This window comes from Lytechinus pictus, chromosome 17, assembly GCF_037042905.1.
Source record: "Lytechinus pictus isolate F3 Inbred chromosome 17, Lp3.0, whole genome shotgun sequence".
NCBI classification, from domain to species: Eukaryota; Metazoa; Echinodermata; class Echinoidea; order Temnopleuroida; family Toxopneustidae; genus Lytechinus; species Lytechinus pictus.
This window is the reverse complement of record NC_087261.1, coordinates 23,033,176-23,047,581: the sequence shown is the minus strand read 5'-3', so window position 1 is coordinate 23,047,581 and position 14,406 is coordinate 23,033,176. Positions and strand designations below refer to the sequence as shown.

Sequence of the window (14,406 nt, the reverse complement as noted above, 5' to 3'; positions counted from 1 at the left end):
TCAAACGCTGAAAATATGAAAAGGGTTTTTAGCATTTGTTTTCGCGCTACAGGGGCTCAAACCCAGGCTAAATGCAAACTTGGTTCCATTCACAGTGCTCTTAGGGTTTCATTGGGAAACTAATTAAGTTCCCGTAAAATCCAGCATTGACAAATTACTGCTTTACCTTGGGACTGAACAGATCCAGTAGTAATCCTTCTCTATGCCCATCTGAAAAAAAATGTTCAGAAATGCACCATTGATTTTGTACGAATATTTTTTCTAATGATTACGTCATTTTAGGTATGGGTATCCCGAAAATGCCGGATCTCATTTAATAGTAGTGTGTGTCCTTCAACTATAAGTTAAAAAAATGGGAGGGAATAGTGAAGATAGCTAATTAAGAAGTAATATGTCAGGACTTGTTATTGTGACTGCATGCTAATCAGTTATCATGTTAATAAAAATATCTAGACCCCCCTCGTCAACATTCCCTAGTAAGTGAAAATGTATTGTGCACTTGCACTTGTGCAAGGGGGGGGGGGGTCGCCTCTTATGTCTTCGCCGAATTAGAGGAGGGATGTATCATGCCCTGCGTTTAAACAGACATCATAAGGAAAGGGCCCGATGAAGGGGTGGGGTCTTCGAACATAATAGTATAATATATCATATCATATCATAAACAGCTTTCCCGTCTGCTTTTCGAAAGTGTGATATTTCACATATCTACATCTTTACAACAATCATTGATGCAAAAATAGAATAGATTACTCTAAAGATGACTAATAACAACTGAAACAACTATTAAATGCTCTTGAACATCAATAAACATGGGTCTGCCAAGAAGTAATTGAAAGTAATAATGGTACTACAAAACTTTCACGATATCTGTCGCGTGAATATGAACGATATTATCTTTTTGTTTCGCGAGTGTAACAAAGTAACAAACAAGGACAATTTTCTTAAAGATTAGAGTCAAGATGTGTAAATCTATCCTTGCTATATGTTTGCTACATGTAGTTCTAAGTGTGGATGATGTTTCCACCGATATAAATTTTACACATGCTACTGAGGGAACACAGGCAGAAGAGCGAACGGCTAAGGGTATGTTTTCCAATTCTGATAAAGTTAACTAAAAAAAAATGTATCATTTCAAATGAGTGTGTGTGTGTGTGTTTAGGTGTAATTACTTGGACTTTACCAAGATTGTTAACGCGATCGAGGAAAAGACAATGACTATCGTTTTGATCAAGCAGTGTGTGGGGGAGGTCCGAGGATTATGAATATTAAATCTTCTCTCATAAATGTTATTAGTTGCATTTTAATAATTTACCTGCGTACATGATTTAAGATTTTTGTATGTGTGTATGTGTATGTGATACAACCATCAAGAAATGGTGAATAATTTGTTTGATTTTAGGTTGTACTGTTTTTTTTTTTTCAATAAAACATACATGTATATATTATGTATGTGTCTAAATGTTAGAGAAAATAATACATATTCCTTGGAAAATAAATAATTATGGAATCAATCTTATTAGAAAAAAACATATATCAGCTATTTTGATTTAGAGTTTTTTTATGACATTGTTTTGGTTCATGAATGTAATATTTTACTATGTTCAAATTTGTTTGATAAGAGAAGAGAATAAAAGATTATTTAAATAATAACTTACAAGTGTCCAGAGGAAGAAATCCATGCCGAAGATATGAATCATTTTTAACCATGAATAAATTTTAACGGTTGTTATTTCATCATAAATGTTCATACCTCTGAGGGTAGCTGTAAAACAATAAAAGGAACCAAAAGTAGCATAATTCTATCAAAAGTTTTAACATGTTTATTTTAATTCGTCACATGTTGGTGTTTTTTTCTTGTTGCGTTTAAGAATGATAAAATCAATACTTACAATACAAAATTTGTAGCGCGCACGAATCTGTCGAATAATGACACTTAAGGTGCACAGCATGGTCAACTGACTGTATAAAGTAAAAAAAAAGTAATGAATACATAGAAAATTAACTAATCGAGTGGCAAGAAATGTTAAAGAATCAGTAATTATTAGGAGGTCAAAATGAACAGTATGTTCACAACAGTTAAGCATGTGCTTGCCTAGTACTATGAGTCTTCAATTCACCCCTAACTCTTTGGACGCTGAATTAATCCGGAAGGGGTGGCAATTGTATTTGCGATATTTCCTTTGAATTTAATGTTTCAAACTGCACCATTGATGTTACCCTAAAATTATAGCTATTTTATCAGCTTTTCTGGTACAAAAAGTAAGGAGGTAACTTTCAATTACAATTGTTGAATTTGATTATAGATATAAACAAAATTCCAAAAATTATCGTGGCATGGCCTAAGGAAAGTTTTTGTTCAGTGTTAAATACAACACTTGGATAAAATGCAACTAAATTGATCTCTTTATTTATTTTTTTATATCTTATTTTACAGATGGTGTTTACATCGGTTGCTTTGCTCAAATATGCTTGCACTTCGACTCTGTAGTCAACATTTCCCAATCCATAACACCTGATTCGTGCACAGCAGCGTGTAAAGAAAATGGATTTCCATATGCACTGATCTACAACCGAACCAAATGTTCTTGCTCCTGTAAACACATCTGTAAGAACTCCCCCCTGGATGACGATAGATGCGGCCTGCCCTGCCGAGGGGACCGTGTGCTGTTTTGTGGCGGTTTTGACGGAGCTTCTGTTTATGACAGAAAACTCATATCTTCCTTATACCATCGAAATTGGTACGGGGAAGTGAAAGCCATGCATCAATAGGTATCAGTAGTAGTTATTGGTGTCCGATTTTTAAAAACAGGGCCTTTCTTTGAAAAATGCAGTTTTAAACATGGGAGCATGACTATATATTTTTAATATTACTTTCCTTTTGTTTGTTTGTTTGCCTTTAGAAGAAATCAAAATATGGATGCTATTTTCACATAATATTTAAAGGACAAAGAGTATGTGCTATCAATACAATGAAAATAAATTAATATGTTGGGGTATATTTTCAGTGTACAAACAAATTTGTTCGTGGTGTCTTCACAAACCTTTGTCACATTGTCACTAAGAGTTATGATCTCTATGCTCTTGATACATTTCCCCTGATCTTTCAATGACATTGCGCTACATTCAGTCTCACTACGATTGGCAGCGATTATATCCTCTTTTTTGAGGGGGAGAATAAAAAAAATAATCGGCTCTATGATGATCGTAAATCCGTACGTTAATTGCTCGATCATCGTTCGTCACCTTAGAAATATCCTACGATTTTCAGAATAGGATCACCCTGAAATCACCCTCAATGATCGTAGACCAAAAGGTGAATCGGCATTAATATGACACCTTGGGAAACACAAATGAGTAAACATGTGAATGAAGTTCTGGTTTCTTTAAATTGATATTTGCATTTCCGTAATTTCTTAGCACCAATTCGCTTCCGCTGGATGTCTGCCTAAAAATCAATTCCTTTTGTCATAATGACCCATTGCTTATCCTAAAAAGAGAAAGCCTAATTAGATATTTTGTTTTTCTTTTATGAAGATTGGTATCGAATACACATGATTTATTTTACTATAAATATAACATCAAAAAGTTGTATTTTCTCTGGAATACCGCCACCCAAATGATAATGATAATAAAATTCAACTCCATCATAATGTAAAACAATATAGTATATTTGAAGTAAGAACATCTCTACTTTGAGGGTTTTGTTTCTTCTTCCTCATTTTCACGTTAAGTCAAACGTAAGTTCAAAACTATCCCGATGATAAATTACGTACTACTTGTAGATAAATAATTGTATAAACCATTTTCAGGGATTAATAACCTACTTAATTGCTTGTCAAAAGTAAAGAGTTGTTTCGATCGTGTGACATGACGATTGCAAGGCAAGACAAAGGGTTATTCATTTCCTACATTCTGTTTGATTGATACACAAACTAAAGCACAAATCCAAAGCTTTGACACGGCATATGTTTAGTCTTATAACTAAAACACGTTTGACCTTGCTGTAAGCCTGGAAATTATTGCATGTACGATTTCCAGAAAACCTGAAACGCAGAAGCATGTGGGACCAAAATTGGTAGACAAAATCCATCTCTTCTTCAAGCTCTCGGGTTCTTTTATAACGTTTTGGTGGTAACATAAGATTGTCGTTCTTTCATCTTCTATGCTCATACTTCGTTGTTGTTATTTCATCTTACAAAAAAATTATGCATATCTTAATATATTAGAAATGTTTATGTTGGCCTTTAGTTGTTTGTCTGTTTCAATTTCAGTGTTTTTTGTTCGTTAGTCTGATTAATGTAGCACACGATGCTTCCATCGATTACAAGTTCAACAAGAGTACACTAAGTACTTTACAGAGCAATTAATGCACTCTTTATACTAAACACGCTCTCCCCACTCTGGCGAAAGTAACCCGCATTAAATATCAAAATAAATTATGGTTTCATAAACAAAGTAAAACTGTAAGGGCCGTTTTCATGAAGTCCTGTATTGTCGCCATTTTGAACATAAGGAAACCGACAGTCATCCATTTTAACCGTTAAGTATCTATACAGGATTGGGAATCTCGGTAGCTCTGACGGACATGATGCAAACTGCAGTGAACAACATGCTGAATCTGACATAGGAAATGGACAATCAGAAAAAACGGTAGCATAATAGTGCTTTGGATGTACACCATGTAAGACAATGGATACAATTTGTATGGTAAACAGAGTATATTTGATAATGGCAGTTCAGTTACTTCTGGCTGATGTGGGTAGTGCAAACAGCACATCGAGTACAGAAGTCGATGGAAGACGCGCAAATGGTAAGTCTTTCATGATAAATAACTTTAAAGTCAAATAGCAATTTTCCACCATTTAGATATTGTACCCTAACAGAAAACAACCCCCCTCCTCCTCCAAACAAAATAAATAAATAAATAAATAATAAAAATCGTCAATCATTTGTGTAATTGTTAACATTTTTTTTCGTTTTCATTCACAGGCATCAATTGTGTTGAATATTTACATCGAATCCCTCCCCCCCCGGGGGGGGGGGGGGTGGCACTTCCATGGGGTATCGAAAAACAAGTATTTTCCATATTCTGAAAATGCACCCTTAACAAGTATTTTCGCCTCGAACCCTACCCTTAACAAGTATTGGAAACAAAACGTTACTCTTGGCAAGTAGTCCCTGAATTAAGCCCCTAAACAAGTACAGCGATATTTTAATTGTTATGTCACGGATTTTACCTTTACATCATTAGGTTTAGTACAGCCCCACCTCCAACGAATCGTACTCTAAACACGTACGTGTAGTGGTTACTGTTGGGGCAAAAAGTACATCCTTTATAAAAAAAAAAACATTTTAGTCTCCATCTTTATATCCTCGCAAATATGACCCTAAACACGTAGCTTTCCTAAAATAGATTATTTTTTGTGTTTTTGACATCCTTATTACGTTACGTACGTAACGTGCCCTATCTTGAAATAGACAACATTTTGCGTGTTTTTTTCGTCGCGCATGGTATCCACTCGTCAATGTAAGTGGCCCCGGGTTCCCTTCACATTCAAATCCACTTGTCGACGTTAACAATGCTACCTTAGAATTGTTTTATTATAATTATCATTTCAGATGGTGATTACCTGGGTTGCTATCCACAAACCTGCTTTGACATAAATGTGCTATATCATCTACACCTCACAGAGGTAACACCTGATTCGTGTACAGCAACATGCAAAACAAGGGGATATCGGGTTGCTGCAGCATACAACAGAACAAAATGCTCTTGCTCGTGTGAGCTGCCGAAGGCATGTATTGGTAAAGTTATGGACCCCGTTCTCGGCAATAAATGTGGCTTACCATGCAAAGGCGATGCAATGAAATTCTGTGGTGGTTATCTCGGAGCGTCTGTATATAAAGGTAAGCCTCCGCACTGTGCACACTTAGAAACAAACAGTCAAAAATGACTAGTTGATAGGGTCAGCTGGGTGCAACGGTTATTTTTCATTTCATTTCATTTCATTTCATTTATTTTTCCATTTCCAACAATCATTTACAATCATTTACAATAAGTTTTGTTACATACATCTTGATATAATCAATAAAACAAAGAAACTTATTATATGTAATAATTAAGATAACAGGTCGGAAACAGAGGAGGCTGCTAAAAAAGCGAAGCTTGTAGAATGCAGCCTCCTATTACATATTTGTATGAACAATGTAAACAAAACACAAATACAACATGTAGAAGTTGAGCTTAAATCTATTTAAATGAATAGTTTAAAAGAAAAAAAGAAAAGAAAGAAATAGAAAATGAGAGAAAAAATCGAGATCAATGGTCTCCAGATTCTTGCCCCGGCACTCACAGCGAATAGTACGGATCAACAGGAAAACGAAAATTATCATATTTCACACTTAGTAGTGCTAAGTATAAATGAAAAATATAATGTATGAGTGATGAAGAGTTAAACAAACTAACGAGTATCTTGGAGAAACTTTTTGAACTCAAATTTAAAAGAATTTAGACTTGGGGAATCTTTGATAGTATTATTAAGTCATTATTCTAGTCATATTGACGATTGTTTAGTCGCATTTCACTAGAGCAGACTTATTTTGGACTAGAATACATGTATATGTCAGAGATGTGACTAGACATGTCAATTGCATCCAGTTGACTACTGGTCCAGTTAATTTGACGGATTTGTGTTAAGAGTTTGTGCAATTGTCTGTGCAATTGTAAGGATGCCATCTTACGAAATAAGACGGAATAATCCATAAGCTTTCCAGTTATTTTTGTTGAATATATAGATTTGAAGAAATAAAGAAAATCAGACCCTTCATCCGAAAACAATTTGGTGTTCAAACAGTTAACAACAAATAGTAAAAAAAAAATAGTTTATCTAAAAACAACACTTTTCTATTTTGCCAAACTTTGAAGTTATAAAGTAAAATAGAAAAAAGGTACAAGAATGGCTGTGACATATTTTTTCCCTACACTGCTTGGAAGTTTGCATAGTTTGTTTTTCCCATTAATCTATATCAATAGATAAGTAATGAAAACAAATCTATATTAACTTGTCTTTTCCACGTGATTATGTTTGAATTAATATTTTTTTTCTCTATTTCTCCGTTCTTGTTAAAGTTAAATCTGGAAACGCATCAAAACGCAACTGCACGCACACCAAGCCTAATGGTAGTACGGATGTATCTGAAGGTATATGCGGATACATAATTTGTATCATTTTGAATATTTTCTCGCTAGTACATTTTGAAAAGGGGACAATTTTGTGAGATTATACTTAATTTTTTTAATATTTGCGAGTGCCACACATCATCAAAGCTAAAACATAAATACATTGGTTTTACCTATTACCGTTATCATTTTTGGCATCTTAGCGATACTTATATACTTGCATTATGCTAAGTAATATTGTTAATAACAATCATCATCATCATTGTCAGAGCTTGTATTAGTAGCAATATAAATTGTAATAGTACTAATATATGGTACTAGTGGTGGTAAAGTAAGAACTACTTTATACAGGTATTACAGTAACACTTTGAGAATCGTAATCAAAAGTGACATTATTATCAACAAATAAACAAATCTGAAATTAGGGATACATTCTGGTACAATTTGGTTATCACCAAAATAAACATTGCTAGGGCTAAATTGATTACTTTGTTAAGATCCAAATTTTGGTATCCGAACTTACACACGCGGAATTTATTAATATCATTATTATTTTTTTTCAAATAACAACGCATTCCGATTGTAAGAGGAAAATTTTCAATACAGCGCATTCTCGAATCTGTGCGAACTATTTTTAAATTGAGAAATACCAGTGATGTGCTTGTTTAACCACTTATTCCCATAGACTATGTTTTTATGGGGCAACGCTACTGCCTTTATTGATAGAGGATGATATGTACGATGGCGCTTGTCTGGAAGTTCCCGTCATTTCATTAACAGTTACTGAGAAATTAAAGGAGCATGTAGTTGTTGGGCTGATTTCTGTGAATTGATTGTGTTGATATTGTGTACAATCGATGTTTAAAATCAGCCCCCACTGTCATTATCTCAAATGTTTATGTTATTGGGCACTAAGTCGAAAGATCTGCAGTAGCTCTCTTATCTTATTTGGGAAACAAAATTAATGGCGGCATATAACATCTGCCCCGTCCCGATGTGCAGGTGCTATTGCAGCGTTTCCTTTTTTTAGGGGGTGTATTTTTTTCTTTTTTGTGGCGGAGGGCTTTCAGTTGTGATGATCTTGTTTATATTTTATCATTGCAGGACATTTATCTATGATTGTTTTACTTTTCCTTTCTTTAGGATCAACATGATCTTGGTCATGGTCATGGGGTCATTTAAGACCATATGTTGTTGGCGGTGCGAGTTTATTTCTAGTATTACTCATCATAATCGCCTTTGCTTGTTTGAGGTATTTGCATTACATTTTTTTTACAAAACTTACTGATACATTTTGGCAATTTAGAAAATCTGATAAAGAAAGGGCAGAGTGGTTTGTAAAATCATCAGTTCCCTTCTGACATGTACAAATTACGTTGTTTTATACTAAACTTAACTATAAATTATTTCAGTAGCCGGGCATAATTCCAGTATTGGGGACAAGGTTGACTTAAAAAATGTTTTTACAATATATATATATACGGCGTGATCACAGTGTGTTCACTCACTGGATTATGTGAAAATATTATTTGCACTCTTAAAATATTCATATTTCACAGCGTAAAAGTTATATACCTGTACATGCTGTATTATTCACACTGTGAACAGACTGTGGCGCACACTGTGACACACACTGTGGGACATTGTGATTTTTCCAGCCAGGTTATAAATCATGTATATAGCTGATTCTTGTTTAGTATTGTACATTTAAATACATCTGCCTAGCCCTCATGATATTCTAACACTCCTCAATCGATTTCCCCAACGCACTTCAGAAACCGGGATCGTCGGGTAGTCTACTCGCCTCGAAATAATTCACGAAGATTGCGTGCCGATGCATCGTCACAAGAAAATGAAGAGCGCCCTTCCACTGACCAACAGACAAGCAGGGATCAACCAAAACTTCCTCCACGAAACCTTGGTAGCGGTCAACAGCCATCTGAGGTAGACTCGGTACGAACTCGGATCCGAAACACTAAGAAAGAAGACACAAGCGACGGTATTCTGGTTCGAGAATCCGATTTCTATAATGTCATTACTGAGGAAGGTGATGTGCCCGTGCCAGAATCAAATTTCTACCATGTCCTAAACAAGGAAGATGACTGCGAAACATGCAGCCAAGAACCTTCAATGGCTAATGAAAATGCCTACGCATACGCTGATTGTCGAGCCTACACCGACAGTTTCACTCGCTCGGCTGCTTTCATTCGTACACAGTCTGATAGCATGCCCGGGTGCCCAGAGGGTTCTGAAGAGATCGGACATGAAATGATCAATAACGAACTTTATGCAATCTCTAAGAAATAAAGCACACCAAAATTTATCATGATACATTACCATCAGAATGCAAAGGGAAACCGTTCGAAAACAATCTGCCGGACCTCACATTTTTAAAACTATTATTTTTTCAATAAATTTACGCTTGCAAACAGAATATTGAAAAGTTGAACCGTGATCATACCAGCTAGCGATCACTTTATTTTTTTTTACCTGCGAATTAACGTACGTGTTCCTACATAGTAAGTGATCGAAGTTCCCCACTCTCTCAGATCTTACTTTGTTTGCATAAGGTTTGGGATCCACAACGCCATTTCTTAACTTATGAAGAGCTGCATCGTTTTAAGACTGGATTTTATATCTAAATGGTTGGGTACTTTATCGGGACAAATTTGGTTTTCAAAAATATGTTGCACTATGGGAGAATTTGAACGTTCGGGGAAGATCTAAAGTAGATCCGACCCTTGCGCAAGCAAACTGTTCTTTATTTCTCTCTCTCTCTCTTTATAAATGTGAGAAGTTATACATGTACAACAGCTTTCGTAACTCTGGTATTTAAATATGTGGCGAAAAAAGAAATGAAGAGAACAATGGTAGGCGTAGTTTGAATATAGGTTCCTCAGAGCTACATGCCCTATGGAAAAATTGCTTAGATACACAGTGCATGTATGGGACAAATAAAAAAGTGACATATTATACATGTACACTAGCTTTGACAACTCTTGTATTCATGTTGGAAGAAATTAATGAAGAGAACAATGGTCCACATACATTGGCGGGCGGAAGCCAAAACAAATTTTTTTGGGGGGGACCAACCAAATTTTTTGACAAGCAAAAAAAGAAAGAAAAGAAAGGTCATCAACCTAAATTTTAGGGGGGGTCCAACTGAATTTAGGGGGAGGACGCAGAAAACAAAATTGACAAGCAATTTTTTTGGGGGGGGTCGTCCCCCACGTCAAATTTAAGAGGTGACAGGTCCCTCCCTCCCGCCCCCCTTCCGCTTCCGCCGCCTATGTCCACATATAGGCGTAGCTTAAATCAAGGTTCCTCATAACCCAGGGAGCTCCCGCCCGCGCAGCAGCGGGCGGGAGCCCAGGGGCTTACCGTGTATTTTACCATACTCACGGGACTAGGGTGATTTATGGTCTAAATATTTCTCCAAATGAATTGTGAAAACAGAAATTATGCACTTACCACGATTATATGGATGAAGGTCTAACGAGTGGCAGTTTCCTGACATCTGGGCACAAACTGGAACCTCAAAAAAACGAACAGTTTCCTCCTTCTACCCCCGTCTCGATCGGCCATTTTCTTACAATTCATAACAAAAATGAAATAATTACGTTAAACAAATCTAATTTTTAATGAAAATACTATCTTAGGTAAACTTTGATTTTGAACTCAAATGTCAAAATAACATTTTCTTGTCATTATCTAGAAGTTAATTGACATTGATCAGAAAACTTGTTCGCGGTAACACTTTGTAAAATCCAAGATGAGTGACAGATATGGTCTCGATCCAAAAGCAGAACAATAGTCTTTCTCGTTGGGGGCAAGTTGCAGTTTCGTCATGGTGTGATTTATCTAACTAATTTATTCCTACTAATGTTGTCTTTTTCCCAGAGCTTTCAAGTAAAATCACACCCAAAGATCTGATCAGAAAGACTTTGTTGGGATGATAATGTGAAGTCGGCCCTCTCCATCAATTGCAGCCCTAAAGATTTGTATTTTCGCAAACACATTTGTATTGTTTATTATATAAAAAAAAAAAGAGTGCGATCTTGGATTTCACGAAATTGTTGCCGTAATCTTTTCTTAGAAATCTCAAACGTATAGTTTGACAGCGATTCCCATTTTAATCAAGTGAATTCCCCTAACACACATGTTTTGTTGCCATAGAAAAGTTTAATTGAGAAGTAGTTGAATGTCTGATGATTAAAACAGCTAAGATTAGTTGAAAAATTTATTTTTTTTAAATACTAGCTTTGGTGAACTTTGATTTGAAACTCATATGTCACAATTTTCTTTTCTTTTCATTATCTGGAAGTTATTTGACACTGATCAGAAAACGTGTTCGCCGTAAACATTTTGCAAAATCCAAGTTGAGTAACATATAGGGTCTAGATCAAATTTGCAGTTTTGTACTGATGCGAGTTATTTTACTAATTTATTTATACTAGTGTTGTATTTCTTCTATAGCTTTCAAGTAAAATCACACCCACATATCTGATCAGAAAGACTTAATAATCAGATGATAAAGAGAGTTATTAGTACCAATTAAGATACTAATATGATACCCATGATTGTCACGCTTGTCGAGAGTGCATCACTTAGAAGATCAATCCGGCCTCTAGTTTCGTAATAAATATGAACTGCATAAATGTCTTGCTACTCCAGCGATTCATGCCCACTACATCGTCATGATTGTTATAGTATTGCAATCATTCGTTAATTCCCGCACACCGAAGATTAAAAAAAAAAGCTTCAGGAAAATATTACCACGTTTCGGAAACACACGGAAAACCAATATCCATAAGCAATGAACATCTAGGAAAACATTAGAAGGCGCTATGGCAACCATTACGATTGTTGGAGTTTATGGGATGATATTCCTTGGTTTGATGATAGGACCAATGGCCTTCGGTGATGCCAATGCAACGGATGAAAAATCTTCCAAAAACAACAGGCAAGTGATCGGTAAGGCACTTCTAAACGTAGAAGGAAAATGAGGAAGGTGACGATTTCGTTAACACAAATACTATTATTTTAGGAGAACATGAGGCCCAAGAAAAATCACTGAAAATACAGAAGATTAACAACCCTCTATCATATATTTTTGTTGCATTTAAAGCGAGCTTCCCCCTCCCCCAGAAGGTAGACACTTATATTAATAATAATTTCACGCCATAGACATTTAACTAATTGACTGGCTTTTTATTGCATTGTACGTGCCTATTGATTTTTTTCAAGGAATTTTCTTTATGTTGATGGAACATGAAACGTTTAACATATAACTAATTGTAATTTCAAAGCCATCGATCACCTCAATTGGCGTGGCTCACTCAGTAAGCCAGTGCTGCAGTGATTTAATGGACGCATGTTTGAGGATCACCTAACATTTTTTTTTTTTACATAAACATTGAGGCAAGATTCTAAAATCTTAAAAATAAAATATCTGTAATCTGATTTGAAAGCCTCCAAGACAGTCTATTGTGTTGTCATTCCCACTGCTCTCTCGCATCGGATGCACCTGTATGCCTACTAACGAAAAAATTGTGTCCATGGATAGGCTCCATTACCCTTTCTGATTCTGGCGATCATGACTACACATACTGACGATAATCGTCATTATGTATAATCATGATTGCCATTATTATCATTTATAACTACCATCGTGCCCGCTTTCATTACTTTATTCACCTTCATGATAATTGTATATCATTAATATTAATGAAATATATTTAAAACACTGGATTGAAGTTCCGCACCTACTAAAAACGGTTCATTAATCATTTTCCAGTAGGGAGTACGATTCCTTTGCGTGTGTGTGGGTGTGTGTGAGTTTAACCATCGTAGATCATTCTCCTTTTCAGATGGTGATTATATTGGTTGCTATCAACACAATTGCATGGAATCACCTTACCACCCAGTCGTTTCAACATTAAACACACCAGACTCCTGTACAGCAAAGTGTAAAGAAGATGGATTCTCAGTTGCTGCACTGTACAATATTACTGAGTGTGGTTGTTCCTGTATCCCTGGTCTATCGGTGCAGACATGTCTTATAAAGAAGCTAAAATATAAGATCTGTGGTTTACCATGCCAAAATAACTCTCAGAAATTGTGTGGTGGTTATACTGCGATGGCAATGTATCAAGGTGGGTCTTTTTTGCTTTACCAATATCATATGCTAATAGTATTTATCTAAATCATAAAAATTCTTGTCAATTCTTCTTATTAGAATTATTGGTGATATTTTCATTATTAATATTATTATAATTTCAGTAGTAGTAGTGGTAGCAGAGGTAGTAGTAGTAGTAGTAGTAGTAGTAGTAGTAGTAGTAGAAGAAGAAGAAGTAGTAGTAGTAGAAGTAGTAGTAGTAGTAGTAGTGGTAATAGTAGTAGTAGTAGTAGTGGTAGTAGTAGTTGTTGTAGTAGTAATAGTAGTAGTAGTAGTAGTAGTAGTAGTAGTAGTGTTTCCCATATAAATTACCAGGCTAATTCTATTATGTCTTCAGTATTATTATTTTGCAAAAAAATATTTGACACTTACAATCAGATTCAGATAAAATATGTATCTATACAAACATATGAGAAGGGTACTGTCACAATTGATTTCGAAATCGTTCCCATAATTTGTTATTACTTTTGAATTTAACTACTGTCTTTTCTAAGTATATCCATGCAATTAGATGAGGCTAAAATTAACCGAATAAGAAATAGGCTGAAACAAGTTTGTGTATTTCGTTTTAGTTGTCTTGACAAACGCCTCTAAAACCAACTGCGGTGTCGGTTATCAACAGAATCGTGACAATGGCGATATTGAATCCGACGGATCTACAGGTATGCATAATTACTATTTACATGTGTTCTTGTTTTTGCGATGGTCTGACAAGAAGAAAACACAAATCGTATCATCAGATAAATAACCATGATCTGTAAATTGGTATAATAGCGCCAAGAGGTGGCAAAGAAAAAACAATCATGGTTGATTAGAAGCTGTTTGGAAAATCCAACTGAAAATGGGATTTACTTTGAGAATTTTGGTCATCAATTTTTTTTTTTTTTTTTACAAACAAGTGCACACCTAAATGTTGATTTATTTGATTATTGAATATTGGGATATAAACGCCCAATTCCTTTTCCTTCAAGCATTTTATTCTCTTAAATATTTGCTACGTTTTACTTTGACAAAATTTGTTGTTCTCCATGCATGTCATGTGAACCGA

At 35.3% G+C, this 14,406-nt stretch overlaps 1 protein-coding gene across 1 annotated transcript; it reads left to right on the top strand.

The window, feature by feature from the left end:
- The first annotated feature begins 3,963 nt into the window (after nt 1-3,963).
- Nucleotides 3,964-10,780, top strand: LOC135157186 (uncharacterized). The gene is made up of 5 exons (XM_064112061.1): nt 3,964-4,810; nt 5,620-5,907; nt 7,130-7,201; nt 8,324-8,432; nt 8,956-10,780. Exons 1-4 carry the CDS (start codon nt 4,690-4,692, stop codon nt 8,332-8,334), a joined length of 492 nt encoding a protein of 163 aa, XP_063968131.1. The 5' UTR covers nt 3,964-4,689; the 3' UTR covers nt 8,335-8,432; nt 8,956-10,780.
- The last annotated feature ends 3,626 nt before the right edge of the window (nt 10,781-14,406 follow it).

Coding starts and splice junctions, on each gene's coding strand:
- LOC135157186 (XM_064112061.1), top strand. CDS start 4,690: ATGGATACAATTTGTATGGTAAACAGAGTATATTTGATAATGGCAGTT. Junction 4,811..5,619: donor CGATGGAAGACGCGCAAATG/GTAAGTCTTTCA, acceptor TTATCATTTCAG/ATGGTGATTACCTGGGTTGC. Junction 5,908..7,129: donor CGGAGCGTCTGTATATAAAG/GTAAGCCTCCGC, acceptor TTCTTGTTAAAG/TTAAATCTGGAAACGCATCA.